The 22,010-nt window shown below is 37.6% G+C and overlaps 1 protein-coding gene across 1 annotated transcript in view; it reads left to right on the forward strand.

Moving 5' to 3' along the window:
- The window catches only part of notum1a (notum, palmitoleoyl-protein carboxylesterase a), a 67,513-nt gene that overhangs the window by 40,934 nt on the left and 4,569 nt on the right, over positions 1-22,010 (forward strand). The window contains exons 5-10 of the mRNA XM_028819352.2: positions 7,975-8,033; positions 10,474-10,576; positions 12,521-12,712; positions 13,627-13,727; positions 16,832-16,979; positions 17,351-17,398. Coding sequence (XP_028675185.1) covers positions 7,975-8,033; positions 10,474-10,576; positions 12,521-12,712; positions 13,627-13,727; positions 16,832-16,979; positions 17,351-17,398 — 651 coding nt within the window. The remainder of the gene's footprint in view (positions 1-7,974; positions 8,034-10,473; positions 10,577-12,520; positions 12,713-13,626; positions 13,728-16,831; positions 16,980-17,350; positions 17,399-22,010) is intronic.

Genomic DNA, 22,010 nt, shown 5'->3' on the forward strand with positions numbered 1-22,010 from the left:
TTTTAAAAAATGGCAGTGGTACTTTAAATACAATGGTGTGTATGGAGGGAATGGAGGGCACCTAGTGAATACTTTCCTGTTTCATTTTTCAAAACTAAGTATTTACTATTTGCTTGACATAATTCCAGCAACTAATGGATTTTTGTTCATTTTTAGTCACGTATCTCAACAAACATTCCTAACACAACCATGCTTTAAATCTCTTAAACTAGCTGTAATTCAGATGTTGATTTTAAAGTGAATCATGTCATGTGTCAGTGTCATGATTTTGAGCCATTTTTACTATATACACGAGTTTGTTATTTCAAGGAATCTATTTGTTTCATTTCTGAATTTTTTGAGTGTTTATTTCAACCTGTTTATTATTGTTATTGTTATTCTGTGGTGCTGTTTTGTTCTTTATATAGTTACTACTGTTTTGTAACTGTCTTTTTAGTTTGTGCCTACTGCCATTCATGTAACTTGGAGATCATGAGAGACATCGCACTCCTACTAAATAACATGGCGACATACTGAAGCTTGTTGTCTCAGTTTTGATTCAGCAAAGCAAAAAAAGGCCAATTTCTAGATTAAGCAGGGGAAATCAAAAGAAGTTAATTAGGAACCTTTTGGCACATTTATTTGACTTTTCTGTTTCTGGTTTATTATTTCAGTTTTAGCATTTGGTTTGCTTTGCTTTCTTTCTGTCCTGCTTTCTGTTTACTGGCCTGAGCACTGCCTGAACCTTTTTATTTTTATTTGATGCAAATGAAGCCTTAGTACAAGTGCAAACACACGAATATCAGAAGTTGTGCAACAGCATCTTATATGGACGGGAACTGTTGACAAAATACGTCAAATGACCTCTGTGACATTTGACAAGCAATGGGCATAAATGCTGTAAGCAGCATAACTGCAGTAAGTGTGCATGGCACCCTGGTAGAAACAACACCCCAATAGAAATTTGTCAAGGGGAGAAATTTTCTTGTATCATTTTTACAACAGTTTTGTACATCAGGAAGCCGTCTTTGTTACTTGTCGCAAAAAGCACAAGTGAGGTGGGGAATGGGCATTTCATTACCTTCTAACTCAACTCAGCATGTGGTGGTCCAACTGGAAATGGAAAAAGAAGCTGAAAAATGAACAGTAAGCCTTTTTCTTTTGTGAAATTTGAAGCACCAACGGAAAGTGGTACTTGACCATGAATGAGGTGTCTTTTAGAAAAAAATATATAATTTGAGTACAGCTATACCCAAATGCTGGCACATGTAGTGAACCACTTACCCACGCTTGCACATGTTGTGTATTGCTACCCAAATGTGAATCCCAGTTCCACTCTCCTCCAGGCAAACATGCCATAATCAGAGAAAAAATATCACATAATCACTCATATGTTTCCATTTAAATGTAATAAAAAGATCATATGCTAATCTGGAAACTGTTGGAGCTCTAGTTATATCATTAAGCTAAAAAAAGTTTATAAAATTTCCTGAAATTGCATTGCAATGTTTTTGCACACTTAGAAAGCAAAATACACCTCCAGCATCAATTTGGTGTAGGGAAAGGAGAACACGTGAGGTGGCACCCTGTTGACACTGTTTAACACAAAGGCTGCTTCTGCAGGGCCTATAATGTATACAAATGCGAGAATGAACAGTGAGTGAGTTTTCTTTGTGAATATGGAGGAACTGACATAATGGAATGCTGTACTTGTTGTGCAAGCAAAGAAAGATGACTGTTTATTCTTGCTCTTACATATGTTGCAGGTATGTTGTCTATGTATTGTAATGTTGTAATGTTTTCACATGCCTGGGAAAACAAAGTACACAGCCAGCATCAATTGACGTCTGCATCGTATTCCATGTTATGTAAAAATATAGTCAAGTCAAGTCAACTTTATTTATAAAGCACTTTACATACAACAATATAACATGTGAGGTGGCATGTTGTGCACTGCTGGAAGACATATTTCATTGTAAAACAAATTTATTTTTTGGAAAAATTATTCTTTGATTTTTTTAATTGCAGCTTACATGTGTCTTCCAATATAATAAAACTACATGTTTGATCTCAAGTAAATATTTTGATATTAATGTGAAGTCAGAAGGACTTAATTTTAGACATATTTAGATTTTTAGGTCTTTAAATTAATATATACCATTACAGTTCATAATTTTGTAAATGTCTGGTTTATAATTTTGCTCATATTGCCTACCCTCCACTGTAGCCATAAAAGACAAGCCCATGAAAATCTGAATCACAAAAGCAAATAAAAATATTTCAAAAAGTGATCAGACTGAAAATAGGATGGCAGAAACCCAGGTTCATAACAGAAATATAGTAATGGTTGATCTGTCTATGAAAACAGTATATATGTATCTTTAAAGACGGATTATAATTCAGATAAACATCTTAATAAATCCACACATTTTCTAAGATTTATTAGTGTTTCCAATTTGAACATAAGTTCTGGTTTTGTATGTGAGTGGGCCATCTGATGAACTGTCCCCGAAAAACCAGGCTGTTCCTTTCATTATGCCCAGTGAATTAAAAATGTTATTATTTTCCAAGACTTTTTTTTTTCAGTCAAAGAAATAATTTGTCTGAATTATTAATGGTTGTCCCCAAGGAGCAGTTTTGCTACCATCTTTATCATAGTCATTGAAAGGCATTTCATAAGCAAATATTTTGTCCTAGTTTTAATAAATGAAAACAATAAGGAGACATTAATTACTGTTTAATTTCTTATTTCCAATGAGCCATTGCAGGTTTCTATGTAATCTAATAGCACACATTTGTTAATTTATTTTTACATCACGGTGGTAAGCATCTTGATTTTAACATTCTGTTTCGCTTATCTGTAAATATAGAATGTATCTTCCAAAACACTTCCCCAGTCTTCATAGAGGAATTAAACCTCAAGTGTATTTGTCCTGATATATTAAGACCAGGAAAATGTACGTGTCCCACTCCTACTCTACTCAAGAACTAATAATCATAATGCTAATGCAAATGAGTATGCAATATGCCGACCCACCACCTGTGTATTGTTTAGCCATGAAGTCACTCTACATGCATTCCTGGCACTTTTTTTTATAGGACTTACACTCTTTCATGCGACCACTTAGCTTCAGACTTAATGATCAGTTATGTGGTGAGATTTTAATAGTGACTGTCATGACAAAGGCAGTTCCTTTCCAAAGAAAACATTTTTGAAAGCCATTGTTAATATTCTTGGAGTTTAGCCTCTGACTTGATGCTAGGTTTAACTGCAACGAATACAGAAATTTCCCATTGTAGAGGGCAGTTGACCCTAATCAGAAGAAGGGACTAAATGCTACAGAGTTGGTACTGAGGATCTTTCATAGCAGTGGTAGTGCAGACTTAGTATGTATGCCTACGTCCAATGTTCAGATGTTTTTACACACTGAGGTAATCTTTGGGACAGGGGCATTCTTTTAGGGTATATGTTATGCAAATGTCAATATGCCTTTGATAGTTTTACTACAACTAGAAATACAGAGGAGAAGAATTTGCATTTTCTTTCTTGTATTTTACTTTTTGTTACAGGCACTGTAAACATATGAAGTTACTTCCTAGCATATTTATTCCAGGATAACTGCAGGAATCTTTCTCGTTTCTTTTTTTTTTTTAAATGTGTGACTTTAGAGCAAAGGTTGTAGGAAGGCCATATGTTAAGGAAATGTAAAATCGCAAACTTCAGCTGGGTCTGTCTCCATATACGGAAATACCCAGGTGCCGTTGAGAAGACCACAGACGGCATTTCCAGCCTGCTTTCTGTTTGAAATGCAAACAAGCTTGCAAGTTTCTTTGCTCTTGAAATTCACATCCCTGTTTTCTCTTTTTTATCGCCTTTATTTTTGTTGGATTTGCATGAGTCAGTAAATGAAGCGGATTGCACGTCTTCAGTTACACTTTGATGGTTTGCTTTGAGTTGGTCGGAAGAAAACACCAACAGCCCTCTATCCTGACTTGAAAGCTTTCTGAATAAGATCATTTATTTCTTAGGATCTCCCTCCCACTGTAATTACCAGCTCTTTGACATGCCCTGGTCAGATTATAGTGCTGTATTTTTTCATCTTTTTGTAGGGTAACCTTTCACCTATCTATTGCTACTTTTTCAAGGGAACTCAAGTCCCATTGATTCACAGGTTCAGCCAGGCAGTGGTCCTCCATTAAAGCTAAAATGAAGTTGTCAGGTCAATGCATAGTCCGAGAATGTCTTGTTACTAGAAGTCAAATCTGATTGGGAAGACAAAGTCAATTTAAACACTTAAAACTGTGACAAACTGAATTTCAGTTCTCCTTGCAAACTGTAACTGGTGTAACATGAAGAGTCAGTGTAAGCCCCTTATTACTTTCATACTGTTTTTTTTTCCTGGCATCTGCATAATTCTATAAGAATGGCCAAAAAATAAAGGAAGTGGTAGTCTATTAAACTCTGAATGCACATAAAACTGAGCATTATTTATGTGATGGGGATTTCAGTTATACTTTCTTAATTTTACATTGTATTTCCTCATCAAACTAAAATCTCTATTGTCTTGTACTGTATATGTACAATACTTACTGTATGCTGCATTTGAACACATCCCAAAATGAAAAGAACAAGGAAAACATTAAAATTTAAAATGCATGTATATATTGCACTTATAAGGCAAATTTTATTTTTCAATTATGTTACAAATATTCAGTCTTGGAAGAAGAGTGAAAAAGAAGGACTAAAAGAAAACCTGCCAGCGTAGCCCAATTGGTACATGTATTTTTTAAGTGAGTCCTGCAGTCAGACATTGCTGTATGTCCTCCGTAACATTGTGAAATTGTCAAAAAACTCCACATTGTGTTCCCACCAGTTCTGAATCATCTCTCTTGTTTTCCGGTTTCTGTGTACACATATGACAGTAACAATCCAATTTAAGGCATCTAAGCACCTGTGAGATGATGATTTTGCAGATGTCCTCCAATGTAAAACAATTTGATATCAGTATGTCAGCAGTCAGCATGTAACTGATATTCTTGGCTTTCTATTAGGTCAATTAACTTTTATTAATTTTGTGGATTCAGGATAGATATTAATACACAATCCTATCGAATTTGAATAACTTGCAAAATTAATTTGGACAGTCTAACAAACAAAATGCATATAAGCCCAAAATTATAATTGAATAACTTTTAACTGCAGGCTGAATGTAGCCTTAGTAGGCTGCAGCAACACAGAGACTCAAACACAGCCGCTGTGGACTTTTCAGTTTTATTATCATCTCTTTTCTCTAGCATTACTCCAGGATTGGGGGAGCAATTGCCTTTTTTGATCCCCTATGCATATGGGTGTTCTTGAGCCCCCTCATCACCAGTGGTAAAGGGCCATTATACCTTGGCTATAAATGTTCATAAATGTAATGTAGTTGAAATATAACACCAGAATGAACAATAAAATGTTCCTACTGTACATCACTGGCACCTTGATTAGAGCAGCATGTCTAAAACTAGGTGCCCATAGTAAGTTGCATGTGGTCTGTGAAGGGTGCTTGTGAGTCATCCCCAAATGTGAAAAGTAACCAAAGAAACTGAAAAGGTACAGAAATGGGTGGTTTTATCACACAGAAATAAGGTACACAGTATAAGTTTAAAATAAATAGTACAGAATGCAACAAATGAAGAAAGGGAAAACAATGGATCCTTCCTAAAAGGTATATTGCCACTGACTAACCCATGGGGAGCACAATTTACTTACCAAATTGCCTACTTCTGACCTCCTCCAAGTAAGTTGTGGAGTCTGAAATACCCCGTAAAAACACATATTGTTTAAACACCTAGAAGAGAGAGAAAGAGGGAAAACACTTAGCTCCAGCTGATTATAATAAAAAAATCATTAAGAATGTTTCCATCAGCAACTCTAACAGGAGTGTACTGTGGTATAATGAGGTATTGTCTGTATTGATTTAAATGTTGTGATCAATTCCATCTGAACTAGTCTGGTGTTGAGGTGTCACCCGTTGCATGGCTGCACTCGTGCCCTACCCTGGGGTCCTGAACTGGTTTGTCATGTGGTGGGTGCGGCAATGAGCCGTATCAGCGTGCGCTCCTAACAACACCACCATCAATTAAACATATTTAAATTTGTTGATAACTAACTTAAATCAGATTTTATGTAGGATTTACGAGACAAAGCCATGTATTGCTTTTTGTCTAAAAATGCCTCAAAACCTCACTAAGAGCAAACACAAAAATTATAAAATAGAGGTACAGTAATCCCTCCTCCATCGCGGGGGTTGCGTTCCAGAGCCACCCGCGAAATAGGAAAATCCGCGAAGTAGAAACCATATGTTTATATGGTTATTTTTAGAATGTCATGCTTGGGTCACAGATTTGCGCAGAAACACAGGAGGTTGTAGAGAGACAGGAACGTTATTCAAACACTGCAAACAAACATTTGTCTCTTTTTCAAAAGTTTAAACTGTGCTCCATGACAAGACAGAGATGACAGTTCCGTCTCACAATTAAAAGAATGCAAACATATCTTCCTTTTCAAAGGAGTGCAAAGCAAGCAGTCAAAAAAAAAATCAATAGGGCTTTTTGGCTTTTAAGTATGCGAAGCACCGCCGGTACAAAGCTGTTGAAGGCGGCAGCTCACACCCCCTCCGTCAGGAGCAGGGAGAGAGAGAGAGAGAGAGAGAGAGAGAGACAGATAAAAAAAAATCAATACGTGCCCTTTGAGCTTTTAAGTATGCAAAGCTCCGTGCAGCTTGTCGTTTCAGGAAGCAGCTGCACACAGCCCCCCTGCTCACACCCCCCTACGTCAGCGCAAGAGAGAGAGAGAGAGAGGGAGAGCGAAAGTAAGTTGGGTAGCTTCTCAGCCATCTGCCAATAGCGTCCCTTGTATGAAATCAACTGGGCAAACCAACTGAGGAAGCATGTACCAGAAATTAAAAGACCTATTGTCCGCAGAAACCCGCGAAGCAGCGAAAAATCCGCGATATATATTTAAATATGCTTACATATAAAATCCGCGATGGAGTGAAGCCGCGAAAGGCGAAGCGCGATATAGCGAGGGATCACTGTACATCTTCATAATTTTTAGTTATGATTGCTACTGCAGCAAATGCTGTAAGTGTAGGGCTGTAAATAAAAACAACATAATCTGAACTGACTGATAGCAAAACATTCCAATAGTCAGTTCTGCTTGACTCAAATGAATAAAGTCACTTTTTAGAATTTTGCATGTAAATAAATCATCTTAAATTAGTATTACTTTTGAAATGAAAATAGCAGGTCTTACAAACTGAAGAAATATAATGACTGAAAGTCACCATTGTTAAAGATGGGGTAGTGGGTTCAACCAATCTATAGTAAATTTCAAAGCATTCAGGTTTAAAATTGTCTTGTTCTTTACAGTATTTACACACACTAAAAGAAAGTAGTTTTTTCAAATGTATTGGTAATTTTCACAAAGCTGTTTTCCTACTTAACTAGCCACATTAATTAACAAAGATGTTTCATTCATTTACAAAAGTCCAAGTCCCGCACACAACCCAGTGCCCCTGCACCACACACCCTCAAGTCCGGGCTTCTCCTAAGTCCTGTCTTCGCCACTTCCATTCCTTTCCTCAGAGCTTTGTCCTCTTCCACCCGACTCCAGCTGATGACTGGAGAAAGGCGGCCCCTTTTATGTCCACCCGGATTTGCTCCAGGTGCCCTCTGACGAGCTTCCTGCGGCACTCCGGGTGTCCCTGGTAATACTTCCACCAGCACCTCCGGGTGTGGTGGAAGTGCTGACATCCAGGGCTTCACAATCTTTTAGGCACCCCCTGGCGATAGCCTCAGGCTGCTATAGGGCTGAGCTTCCATGCTAAATTCCCGTGGTCCCCACACAAGCCAGGATGGCTGCCCTCTCGTGGGAACAGCCACCTGCCACAACAGATATATATTTCTTATTTGCAATCATTTAAAAATGTAATGTACTTTGGTTTTCAGGTTCATCCCTTACTGTTCAAGTGATGTTTGGAGTGGAGCCTCATCCAAGTCGGATAAAAGTAAGTCTTGCTGTTTTTGGACATTAACACTGTTAATCATATCAGTTGAATTCATTACTCCTTTAAAGAATGTTACTCAACTGTATTTCATTTACACTAGTCCTGGATTATTTTAAGCAGTATTCTGTACTGATTATCTATCTATCTATCTATCTATCTATCTATCTATCTATCTATCTATCTATCTATCTATCTATCTATCTATCTATCTATCTATCTATCTATCTATCTATCTATCTATCTATCTATCTATTGTGAAGAAAACACAGACACCATGTTTAAGGGTTGGGGATTCCGTCCTCATATACTGTAAAGCACAGCAAATTACTGTCAGGGATACAGAAGTGACAACCAATGGGGGAAACACAGATGTATTTATGAGGTGGGAATGGAAGTAGGAATGCTGGGAAAAAATGACGTGAAGGATCTTGGGATGGTGGTGACGTCATCTGCAAAGGACTAAAGAACCGGGAAGGGGCCCAGACGTCTGGATAGGGCTTTGGAGACGAACTCAAGGTGCTGTGTTCTTTTGTTACTCATCTTTCCTGTTGAAATAAAGAGAAAGCGGTTAGCACACTGTCCCAGTACCCTGTCTTGCGGTTTCGTGTGACTCATCAGGTCCTTTAGCTGTTCCCTAGTCACTTGTGTGTGACACTATTTGTCTGTCTGTGTTTAATTTTTTTACAACTGGATTGCATGAAGGCTATGGGCTTTGCTTATGATCTACCACATGTCACAATACTACTGTCCTGACAAATGTACAATTACCAATCACCCTCAAAGTGTGTCTTTTGACTGTGAGAGGATTTTGAGTACTAGAAGGAAACCAAAGTACCAGGGTTGAACCTTAAAGCTGGAAGTCGAACTGGGCTCAAGAGTTTTGAGGCAACAATGCTACAAGCTGCATCATGTGCCCTCCACACTACTATCTCTTTGGAACAAATCAGTTCAATTGAATTTAGTTTTATTTTTTAAGATTAGGCTGACTAGCAACCATACATTTTCACTTTAAATGTACTGAATAAAGCACACTGCCCCTAATTCATTTGAAGCCTGCGATGAGCTGCGATGACTTGTGTCTCCAGTTCATGTCTTTTTTGCAGATTGCATGTACTTCTAAATTTTCTGCTTGCCATGTGTTTTTAGTCCTTCTTAGATTCTTTGAAATGTGTGACACACTCACTCACCCTCACAAAATATTTGCCCCCCTGTTTTATAATCTGTTTATGTGCCACCACTCTGTGGTCATTTTTGCAAAAATATGTAAACCTCCCTTGGAAAATGTGTACACTGTATTCCTTTCTTGGAAAAAATATTGCCTTACCACCACTATTTGCAATTTCTGTATTCTACTTCTTTAATGATTTTTTTTTAAATATACTTAAGTTTTTTATGTAAAATCCTTGAATGAAAACACCCACCACCTGCCCGTACCCTCCCTCACAGTTTCAAAGGTTGTGCTGGGCAGCCATTAACTCAGACAGATTTGAAACACATAGGCATCATGAACGTGAAGGAGGACAGATGTGCCATAAAATATTTATTATCTGAATTCACCTCCAATGGAATATAACATGAGCAATAAACATATCAGCAGTTATATCAATGTAACAATATTTGTGTTGACATTAAGTGGTTACTTAACTAATTTATCTAATGGAAATCTATCATTTCATATTTTCCATTCTTATAAATACATTGCTGAATTTTAGGTCAAAGTTTAGGTGGAGATGCATAAAAAATAAATTGATATGAACTTCTGAAGAAACAATGCAGAATATCACCCTTTTAATTGTGCAATTTAAAGAATGACTTGTTAGCTTTCTCAGATCTTACAGAGACTTTGAGCTTCCGAATTACTGGATGTTGAAGCACACAGTTCCCTTTGGTAGGACTCACAGTGCTTGAATGACTGCACTCTCTGTGTGGCATATTGTTATAAAAGTCAAAGTCTTCTTCTGGGAATGTTGGTTTCCACTATTAGCTGAAAGACATGCTAACCAGTGACTGTGCCTAAGAGAGTGTGTACTTGGCCGTGATTATGCGTTCCCCGAGATGCATTGGCTATGAGGGATGGTTCTTGCCTTTTTGCTATTGATGTTATGTTGGACTCCCCATGACCCTAAACACAATTAATAGTTAAAAATGAATACATTGGCCATTCTGTTTGTTCCCACTGATTTTCTTTATTCACCAAAATAGCAAAGAATACACAAACCCTCAGCACTCTTTGGGCAGTCGGTTGAACGTATAGTGGATTCAGCAAGAGTTCAGGCCCCTTCACTTTTCGTCCATTTGATTGTGTTGTAGATTTAATTTTAAATGAAGAAGTTGCTCATTTTTGCCCATCAATCTACACTCAATAGCCCATCATGACAAAGTGGTCTGGATACTTTCTGAATCCACGGTGCTGAATGATCATTTCTGTTTCTATTTTAAGGTGATTATGCTTTTATGGGAGCTCTCATCATTAAGGAGGTGGTAAAAGAACTGCTGATGAAGGGACTTGACAATGCCAAGGTGGTTTTGCTGGCTGGCAGCAGGTTGGTACAAGTTTTTTTTTTATTAATTTAAGTTTAACATGTCTAACAGATCACTATGATGGAAGCTGAAGCCACAGACAGTCTTCAGAAATGTACTTATAGTACAGGAGATCTCTTGTGAGTGTTTAGCAGATCCTATTCTGAGATGCTCCATATAGTTTGTCTTTTCTTTTTACTTTTAATAGTGCCTATCAGTCTTACTCACTTACTAGCAGCATTTAAACTGGAGGTTGCTCTCTTTATTTTTATGGCAGGTGGGAAACACTTGTCTAGATACTTACAAGTGCAATGATTTTTATTTCAACCCGGCTGGGGAATTCATTAAAATGGCACTGAAACAGCTTGGACCGTAAAGCTCTCTAGATGCCTGTCCAGATCATTTATATCTGCCTGTTAAAGATGATTTCTTAGAAAAAAATGCACATAAAAAATCAGGCAATTACTACAAGGTGGTCTTTCTCATACTTTGAAATCACCTTTAAGTTTCAAGATTCTTTGGAAAATCTAGTGTAAATATGCAAGGCCTGTAAAATGTAGGCCTTACTTATTTAGAACTAGCTGCAGGAGTGTAATTATCATGTAGTAATGCTCTGATTTTTTTCGCAAATTGAATGTAAAAGCTACACAAATGATGAAGTGTTTAAAGCTGTTAAACTCCATTGCAAACAGTGATGTATTCAGTGGTTTACCCAGAAAAGGAAAGGGCAATTTGGAAAACACAGGCATACAGAACTTAAAGCAAGAGAGATGCGTTCTGTACACACCTCAACTGAAAAAAAAAACACCACAGGCTTCTTTTACTACAACATCACCACATAAAAACGTACAGACAAGTGGCGACCATGTTATTCATTAACCTAAATTTAGTTACCTAATAGTTACCATGCTGCCATATATCATTCAGACATTTTTTATCAAAATTTCTACCTCAATTAATAGACTCAGTAGTTTGTTTAGGAATGCACTTTCTCTTAATTTTTACAGATATCCTTGGGTAGATGGTTAGGTATTTAACTGTTCAATCAATGTTATTGACACTTTGTTAATTTGGAAAACCTGGATCAGGTACCCATGTAGTCCTCTCTACTGAAGACCACAGAGATTTTAGTTCTGTTTAATCCTTCATTTCACATCTGATACTGCTGTTTTTTGTAGTTCTTTGATGTAAACCTCTACAGTTCATTGTTAAAACCCAGACATAATTAACATTATTAAATTCATAACATTATATCTTCCCTTTTGCAGCTTGTACTGCATCCTCATGGCCTGTTTATATAGACAAGAACAATAGTGTTGCACCCATCGGACTGAAGAGATGATAGCAGTCCCTTTTCTGTACTCTCCTACCTGGTACTGCATTGCTAAATGGCACTCTGTCAACAGGCTTCAGTTTCATATTCAATAACTATACTTGTATGCATATTAGTCTTTTTCAGTTCAAACTTTGCATTCAAAAAGTTTAATGTAAGGTTGCACTGTAAAGGCACAATCTCAAGTAGAGTCCATGAATCTTACACTACAAGAACCTCTTTGGGCTGGATGACAGCTGGATTCTCTCTAAATTCTTGCTCTGCAAATCCACATTCTCTCCCCCACTCACCTCTTTTCTCCACTATGCTTAGTCACTTATACGTTGCTAAGTGGTATATATTTTTTCGTCCAGTTCAGCGATTACTTGAAGTAATGCTTGAGTGAATCATGCCAAACTTGCACCATTCTGTCATATGAAAGGCAGGAGCAAATTATTCTCCACATCGGCTTTACAATCTGTCTATGTAGGTACAGATGAACCCTTACACCTTCATTATATGGTACTCCTGTACTGCAACATTCTAAGGACAACCACCTCCTTGAAATTCCAATGCATAAACTGTTTAACCTTTAGCTCTGCAAAAAGACTGCAAAGATTGCAAGTGATGTTTTCTTAATGTGTTTATTTGGCAGTGCGGGTGGGACAGGAGTGTTGCTTAACGTGGACAGAGTAGCTGAGCAGCTTGACGAAATGGGCCATCATGGGATACAAGTTCGAGGCCTCTCTGACTCAGGCTGGTTTCTAGACAATAAACAGTACCGGCGGACAGACTGCATTGATACTATCAGCTGTGCTCCAACAGAGGCCATCAAGAAAGGCATAAAGTAAGATCTCTTCTGTTTATTAATAGCAACGATTTCCATTTTATCACTCATAGCAAAGTAAACTGTATTTACCTACTTTTTGGCCATAACATCAACAATCACTATCACTAGTTCATATTCTGCAACATCTAAAACAAATAAACTGGGCAAGTTATACTGTAAATATTGTTACTGTGACAGGTCAAGGCAGTAATAATGAAAAACTTGATTAATGCAAGACTTGCAAGTTCAACATCCTGCACTGGCTTTCTGTTTGATACGATGAAAGTCCCATAACCTTGCCTACATATCTACAAGCGTAAAAGTGATTTCATAACCTTTAGTTGACTAGCCTGATGTTTAATATCTGCCTTGTCAGAACAAGTATTTTAAAAAGAAAAGAAAGTTTAGGAGAGTGAAAGAAGATGTGCAAACTTGTTACTAAGCATACTTGTTAGCGTGTTGTGGTCAGTGGTCATAATTACTTCATTCAAAGTCATTCTAGGGTGGCATACGGGTGTAGTACTTAGCTCAAGAGGACTGAATTCAAATCCCAGTCTTGTCACAGTTTGTATGGAAGTTGCACTTTTTCCTGTATTTCTCACACATGCCAAACACATAGTTTAGGTTGATTTGTGATTCCAAAATGGTCCTTTGTGAGGGGTTGTGGGAGTCCAAGATCAATTGTTAAGTAGGCCTGCCAAAACAGACTTTGGGCCACTGCCCTCTTAAAATTGGACTAAGTGAATTCAAGAAATTAACGGACGGGTTCATTTCAGTTTTAAGATTGTAGTGGTAAACTAGATTTAGTCTGCACTACAGATTATACTCATGTAATAAACACAAATACTGTATATGCATAATAAGAATGGATCACATAGAAAGGTTTATTCTAATAAAGTTTCTCATTTTCCTTCCTTTTCCCTTTCTGATAGGTACTGGAATGGTGTAGTACCTGAACGCTGTAAGCAGCTCTTCAAAGATGGAGAAGAATGGAATTGCTTCTTTGGTTACAAAATCTATTCAACTTTAAAAAGTAAGCATAACTTTCAGAATGAAACCAGTTAAATGTGAAAAGATTAAGTTAATGTCCTAATGTCTATTGACAAATATTCTGAGTGAAAGGCAGGAATATCTTAGCCATTATCTAAACAGGTGAACTTAATGGTGTGAATGGTCTAAAATGACTTATAATTTGTAAAGTCTCTATCTCTTTTGTTTTCAAAAAGGTCAAATACAATCTATAGAAGGCACTCAGTATCTTTCAATGATTGATTCCTGAGAAACACATCAATTAGCAATTCAAATAAATAGCTCAATAACTACAATTTATGTTAAGATGCCAGTAAAAACACAATAAATATATCAATTGGTTGTCAAAAAACTCCACATCGTGTTCCCACCAGTTCTGAATCATCTCTCTTGTTCTCCGGTTTCTGTGTACAGATATGACAGTTACATTCCAATTTAAGGCATCTAAGCACCTGTGAGATGATGATTTTGCAGATATCCTGCAATGTAAAACAATTTGATATCAGTATGTCAGCAGTCAGCATGTAACTGATATTCTTGGCTGTCTATTAGGTCAATTAACATGTATTAATTTTGTGGATTCAGGATAGATATTAATACACGATCCTATCGAATTTGAATAACAAAACTGTTCTTGTGGTTTAAAGTAAGGGCATTGGATTAAGCAAGAAGATAAAATTTCAACCCAAGAATGTTACTGAGCATTGATCCTTGTTTTGAGATTGCACACAATATTGTAAAACAGCATATACATGTTGTTATAGAAAGAAGAAAGGCAAATATTTCTGTGAGGTTTTAAAAGAAGGCTGGCTGTGTGCTTCACTCCACTGCTCATCTCTCTCTGTGGCTTCATTTCAGCTGCAGGAGCCTAATTTCCTCTAACATAAGCATTTCAATTGGAAAAACTTTTCTGCTGATGTCATATCTGACATTATTGCATGTTGCGCTGTGAGAGTGAATTGCAGTCTCTGTTATGTTGACAATAATCACTAAATAATAATCACTTTGTATTAACATTTCTGATTATCCTTCATGGTCCCTCAACAAACCTGCCCTGATTTAGAGGGTAGAAAACCATCTTTTCTTTTTGATGCGGCTGAAGAAAGTCTGTTTTGTCAGATTGAAATTGACTTCTGTTACTGCAACATGAAAAGCACTCTGACCAACTATATCAGAGTATGTGAAATCCACCCAGCACATCTCTGGTGCCTTGTTACCTGCCATTGAGGGCCTCCAACATAAACTGTGCCTGCAGAGAGCACATAGCATTACCCCTCTCACTCCAGGCTTTACTTTCTGGAAGACAGAATATCAGCCTACCTACCAGCACCAGCAGGCTCAGGGACAGCTTCTACCCTGCTGAACTCCAAATCTTAGGCTGTTAGGCTGCCTCCGCCCCTCCCACGTCTCCCTAAAACCATATATGTACATCGTTGGAATCTGTATATTCATGATCATATATTAATTATCACTAATCATTCTGTGCTCCTGACTTACTCTTGTCTATACAAATTCGTCACTGCTGTATATATGTATACTTATATGATTAAATGCCTGTGGTGGGTTGGCACCCTGCCCGGGATTGGTTCCTGCCTTGTGCCCTGTGTTGGCTGGGATTGGCTCCAGCGGGTTGGAAAATGGATGGATGGATGGATGATTAAATGCATTTAACTACTATTTGCACTTCTGGTTAAATGAAAAATTGCAGTTTGTTATCATATACTTATACTATGTTCAATGACAATAAGCTGAATCTAATCTAAAAAATGTCACACTTACAATCACTTCTAATTTTTCAGTGTTTGTGAAGAACATAATAGACAAATCTGACAAACATCTACCAAGAAGAAATTAGTGAACCCTACTTATTATATTTTAATCACTCACAAATGTTGTCTTCAGTTTTTTTATTACCATATATTTGGAATGTGGTGCTTTTAGTTCTGTAGAATAATCTGTGCTTTTCATTTCCCCAGTGTTTTTTTATTGAGCGTGTACATGACGTGCCACAGCAAGTGCAGAATGCCGAGTGTTGATTGGTTTTGTGAACTTAGTGTTGACCTGCAGGCTGTCTTGACTCTTTCAAAAATCTAAGAGAGAGGTTAGAAGCACACGCTGATACAGCGCATTGCCGCACCCACCACATGACAAACCAACTCAGGATCCAGATTAGGACCCGAGTGCAGCCTTGCAACAGGTGACACCTCAACACCACACTAGTTCAGATGGATTGGAACAGTGTGAGGTTTTTTTATGGTGGCTGGAGTGCCAATTCTGCCACCAACCCCCAAGTTTTTCCCTGCAGGTTGGAGGACCTACATGCAGGGATGGATGCAGATTAACGCCATACCCAGGACGCTAAAAAAATCTAAGGTTTTGATACAAAATTAGTACAACAATGCTTTTCACAAAACTGGAGGGATTGAGCCATAGATGAGGATTCTAGAATTCAAGAATATTCTAAATTCTAGAATAGAATAGATTATAGAAAGCAGCACATGCACAGCAGAATCGTCAATGTATTCAAATGTCACAACAAAAATTTGGTTTTCCTGGCTTGATGCTTACATGCATCCTAAATGGCATTGAGGCTGTAACTGGATTGATGCAATATGGGACTTAACTCGTTTATGAAACACCATTTAGAACAAAATACTCATATCTGCCATTAAACCACTCTGTCTTCATGTGATTTTAGTATATGTGCCAGCCACTCTTTTCTAGTAGATAATTACTACCTTTGGAAAGTGCTGATTGTCATCTGGATACCTTCAAATTTCCTAGCATTACCAATTGATAAGTGGGTTATCTTGGTAATTAAAACACTTCCTTTAGTCCCCTTTTTTGAAAAAGGAACTGTTATCCCAGTCTTCACCTTTTATGTAACACTAAAGAGGTTAGTTAGCTAAGACACAATCACAGTTTCCTGCAACTTCTGTATTCCTAGCCACTGCAGAGCTTCGCAAAAACATAAGCCATTTCAGCTGAGAAAATGGTCTCACCCTCACTAGATCAGCACAGCTTCCATAGCAGCTGTTGAAATACTTCCTCCAACAATATCCACTTTTTTCCTGTACTGCAATTTATTAACAAAAATATCATTTACAGGTCCAGTATTTGTTGTCCAGTGGTTGTTTGATGAAGCTCAGTTGACTGTGGACAACATTCACTTAACAGGACAACCAGTCCAGGAGGGCCAGTGGATTTACATTCAGAATCTTGGTAGAGAGCTACGGAATACACTCAAGGACGTCCCGTAAGGAAATTTAAATTTGGTGAATTTAGAAATTGGTAAAACCGGGCATTTAAGGGTACAGATTTTGTAGCAATCTAAAACATGAAACTGATGGTAGGGCTTCCCATACAGGAGTAAATGTGTGGGGAGTATATGAGCAATGGTACCAGATATTTAGTAATGGACATCTTAAACAATACATTTCTTTAAATCAGACTGAAACACAAACCATTACATACATAGCTATTGTCCACATTTCAATCAAATAACTTGAGGCATTTGGGATGTCATTCATTCAGAAGGGTAATATTGCTTTAGTTTAGAACATAAAGTTTATTACTAAATTGTCAAAGAGATAGAAGGTGAATGAATTTTCTGTCTTTTTATTTTAGGGCAATGTTTGCTCCAGCTTGTTTATCGCATGAAGTCATCACCAGAAGGTAAGTTTTAAAATATGTGAGTCACAGTTACCATTAAACAATACGAGTCTAACACATAAGGAAATCAGAGTTTTCAGAAAGGGAGACCCACCATATGTTGAATTTCTTCATAGTTCTGTTTTAAGGGCACAATAATAATGAAGACTAATCTTCACATTGCCAAAGTGGATACTGGGCTAGAAATTCTAAAGGTGTTCCGCAGGATGAAGAGAGCTAATCTTCAAAAGATCACTGTAGGCTGTCTTGCATGGCAGCCGAGGAATGGGCTCATGTCCCCTTTTTAACTTTCCTAATCTAACCCTGTCTTTTGAAGTTTTACTCTCTCATTTCCTCTCGTCACAGCTAGTTTCTCAAAGCTTTGGTGTATTTCTTTGTCTTGATTTTGTCCTGACCACACTGTACTAAACAGAAACAGATTGCAAGAATTAAAACCTTTTGCTACAGCTAGAAACAGAGCAGCATAGTGGCGCAGTTATAAAGTGGTTGGGGCTGCTGCCTCATGGCTTAAGGGTACTATTTTTGAACCACAGTACTTTTATTGTTTGTGTGGAGTTTGTGTTTTTTTCCTTAGTCTCTTTTGACTTTTTTTTCTGGCAATAACACCCCAAATGCTAATAAGGGTGCAATGTGAGTGAACTTTGGTTTGTGCATGAGCAAGTGTGCCCTATAGTGCACAGCCATCTTGCATAGAGTTTTTAGAATATTTGAACATTAGAACAATTGTGATGAGAATATGTTGATCTGTCCTCAGAATTTATGCTGCTGGATTAGGATCCATCTCCACATAATTTCTAGCATTAATTAACACTAGAATTACCAAAGCTTATGAAAAAACTTGCAGTCCCAGCCCACCTCAAAACCGTTCGCACCTCTCCGTCAGGGTCTTATATCTTGTAAATGTGTCAATCAACACAAGCAGCAAGTAGCCATCCCCACCACCCATCGCCGCAGCTCAATTCAAAAAGAAGGTTCTCAGTGCTCAGTGTTTATCTTGAAGTGAAGTGCCTGGAGTTGCAGAGGATAAATAATACATCGTCATTTGGAATACATAAATTTCATGTGTGTTCCGTGAATACAACAATCTATGTAAACACATTGTTAACACTAGAATTACCAAAGCCTACGAAAAAACTCGTAAATCCGTCCCACCTTAAATCCCTTCGCACCTCTCTGTCAGCATCTTTTGTCTTGTAAATGTATCGATAAGCAGCAAGCAGCCTGCAATCACATTCCCCTACCGCCGCACAAAGTTTTCTCAGTTCAAGTCTGTTTACCTGAATGTCAGTTGCTTAGAGTTGTATAGAGTAAATACTATATCGTGTGTGTTCTGTGTCTACAACAATCTGTGTAAACACATCATTAAAACAGAAACGTTTTTCATGTTTTAGTAATAATTGACAAAATGTAGACATGAAGCGTATAATGTGTGAGGTCCAAATATCAAATAAACACTTTCACAAAAGGAACAAGTATAACAAAACAAGAGTGCTTTTATTCAAGAACTAGCAAAATACCCGCGCTTCGCAGTGGAGAAGTAGTGTGTTAAAGAGGTTATGTAAACATATATATACATATACATATATACACATATCTACATATACATATATATACATATATATATACACATATCAACATATATATACATATATATATATATATACACATATCATCATATATATATATACACATTCATATACACATATACATAAACACACACATATACATCCATCCATCCATCCATCCTCTTCATATAAACATATATACATACATACATAGTGCGTAATAACACGGGCTGTGATTGTTACATGGGAGGGAGACGACAAATCACAGCTTCCCGCTTTCTAATTGGGCCTGTGATTGGTGCTTTGACTGATGCCTAGATCCCACAGTATGTCCCCTTAGGAGAGGCGTTAGGCAAGTGTAATTGAATAGTGGTGCTGCAAGTTTAGCTTTACACCTGTTTTTAAGGCTTATTGACTGAAAGGGGCTTTCATGAAAAAACTTAGGGCTTTGCTACAGGATACACCCTCCACAAGTTAAGGAAGTAAAAATAAAGGTATATATTTCTGTTTTATTTAAACCTTTTAAGTTTGTATGCGGGCGGCATGGTGGCGCAGTGAAAGGTGCCAGTTAGGAGACCCGGGTTCGCTTCCCTGCGTGGAGTTTGAATGTTCTCCCCATGTCTGTCTGGGTTTCCTCCGGGTACTCCGGTTTCCTCCCACAGTCCAAAGACATGCAGGTTAGGTGCATTGGCGATTCTAAATTGTCCCTGGTGTGTGGGTGTGTGCGCCCTGCGGTGGGCTGGCACATTGCCCAGGGTTTGTTTCTGCCTTGTGCCCTGTGTTGGCAGGGATTGGCTCCTGTATTTAGGATATAGCAGGTTGGATAATGGATGGATGGACATCTGTATGCATAGCCCTATTTGCCCGTTTTCGTTTTTTTTCTTTCTTCAGTAATATTTCAGCAAACCCGGAGCTTGTCAGTTCAAATCCTGGTACTGACACCACTGTGTGACCCTGATGAAGTCACTTCACCTGCCTGTGCTGCAAAAAACAAAAGTAATGTAACAAATTGTACCTCAGATGTTGTAAGTTGGTGGAATAAAGGCATAAGTAAAATAGATAAATATGTATTATACACATAGGAACTATTCATTTATTTTCAGTTAAGTCATCTGCAACAAACTTTTATAAATGAGGGTTTCTTATTTTTAGATAGTGCAAACTGTTTCTTCTTCATTGACATTTTCTCTTGGAGAGCTTTTTTCATTTCATTGAAAATTAAAGCAGCAGCTGCCAAAACATGTAGCTTTCTTATTAATTTTTCAACATTGTGTAAAATAAATGTATAAAGTAACATAAAAGGTTTAAATACTGGTTATCCTTTTACACTAAAATATTACTAAAGAGATACAAAAAAAGTAAAATGGATATGTTCTTTTTCTTTAAGTAGATTAAATATTACTGAAGAAAGAAAAATAAAAATTAAACAGCCAAATGGGGCTATGCATAAGAACTTAAAAGGTTTAAATAAAACAGAAATATATATTTTATTTTTACTTGCTTAACTTGTGGAGGGTGTATCCTAGGGTTTCCACTTTTAATACAAAAAAATAAGGGACGCATACTGCAGCGGGTGCCACATCCCAGTGCCAACACTTTGCAGACTCTACTTAAAAGACCCGCCCTCCTCACTGGACAGTTAAAAAGACCAATCAAACTAACGATGACATCAAGTATTACCCAATCAAAAGTAGGAAAGGAGGCATCTTCATAAAATGCGTGTGGGATGATTTGCATGAGACGTTGCTTTAAAAAAAATGATTAAAAAAATACGGGACAAATCCCGTCCCGTATTGATTCAAAACGGGACGCGCAATTTCATTCTCAAATACGGGACGATTCCGTATTTTAAAGGACGGGTGGCAACCCTAGTGTATCCTGTAGCAAAGCCCTAACTTTTTTCGTGAAAGCCCGTTTCAGTCAATAAGTCTTAAAAAATCGTGTAAAGATATTGACAATAAGGTAAGCAAACCCAGGAAGACATGGAATCGTTTAAATCAAGTATCATTACATCTTCCTTTCTTAAAGAGAAGTAAGGCAGTACTTATAAGCTTACATATTTATATATAGACATACATACTGTATATATATATATATATATATATATATATATATATATATCTACATCCGAAGCCGTGCAAGCACACTCTTGAGAATGCAACGTATAGTTGTACAGAAGAAAAGCAATCTTGCCTCAAATGAATGGCAACCTTTTGTAGGTCTATGAACTTAATTTAAACTTTAGGTTTACATGGTGCTTTCTTTCCGAAGTGCCTGCACTCATGAATATGTCTGTATGTGTCAGTCGGTCAAATCCACACGCTTCGCACCGGCGAAGTACCGCTTTTAAATTTTTATTAAGAAGAAAATAAAACCTTTTTAAATTGAGGGAAAATATACTAATAACAGTTTGTTAAGGATCTGTTTTTTTGTGAAGCTGCTTTTACTCGAGTGATCACTTCGACCTGACTTGGTGGCCAACTATAAGCGTTACCTGGTAGGTAACCACCCATACAATCAGATTGTGAATCAGACTACGAATGCCGTGAATGTAATTACACACTCACTGCACTTGCTTACGGTAATCGAACCTCGGACGTCAGCGCTAGAGGGGCTTAGCAGCGGTGAAGTATTGCTTTTAAATTTTAATTAAGAACAAAAGAAAACCTCAGAGGTTTGATTCCCGTAAGGGAGTGAAGTGAGTGGCCGGTTACCTACCAGGTAACGCTTATGGTTGGACAGCAAGTGACGTAACATCAGCCACGGTGCCTTCAGTTGTGAGAAGCAGATCATAGAATGATTGAAAATAGTTTTGCATGTACCTTTTTAGTAAAAGGCGAGCTTTTAAGCGTGAGAAATCACCCCGTAAATGCACACGTTTAATTGCACATGTGTTAATATGTATGCTTACACAGTATTAAAAGACACTCAAAAATTAACGTCATTTACCTTCATTCCCACGTTTGACTCGTGCTGTAAATCTCTTCCTTGTTTTTAGTTCACGTGATTACATAGGAGGCGTGATGACGCGATACGTGACTCCGCCTCCT

Source organism: Erpetoichthys calabaricus, chromosome 14 (genome assembly GCF_900747795.2).
Source record: "Erpetoichthys calabaricus chromosome 14, fErpCal1.3, whole genome shotgun sequence".
In the NCBI taxonomy this organism is placed as follows: domain Eukaryota; kingdom Metazoa; phylum Chordata; class Cladistia; order Polypteriformes; family Polypteridae; genus Erpetoichthys; species Erpetoichthys calabaricus.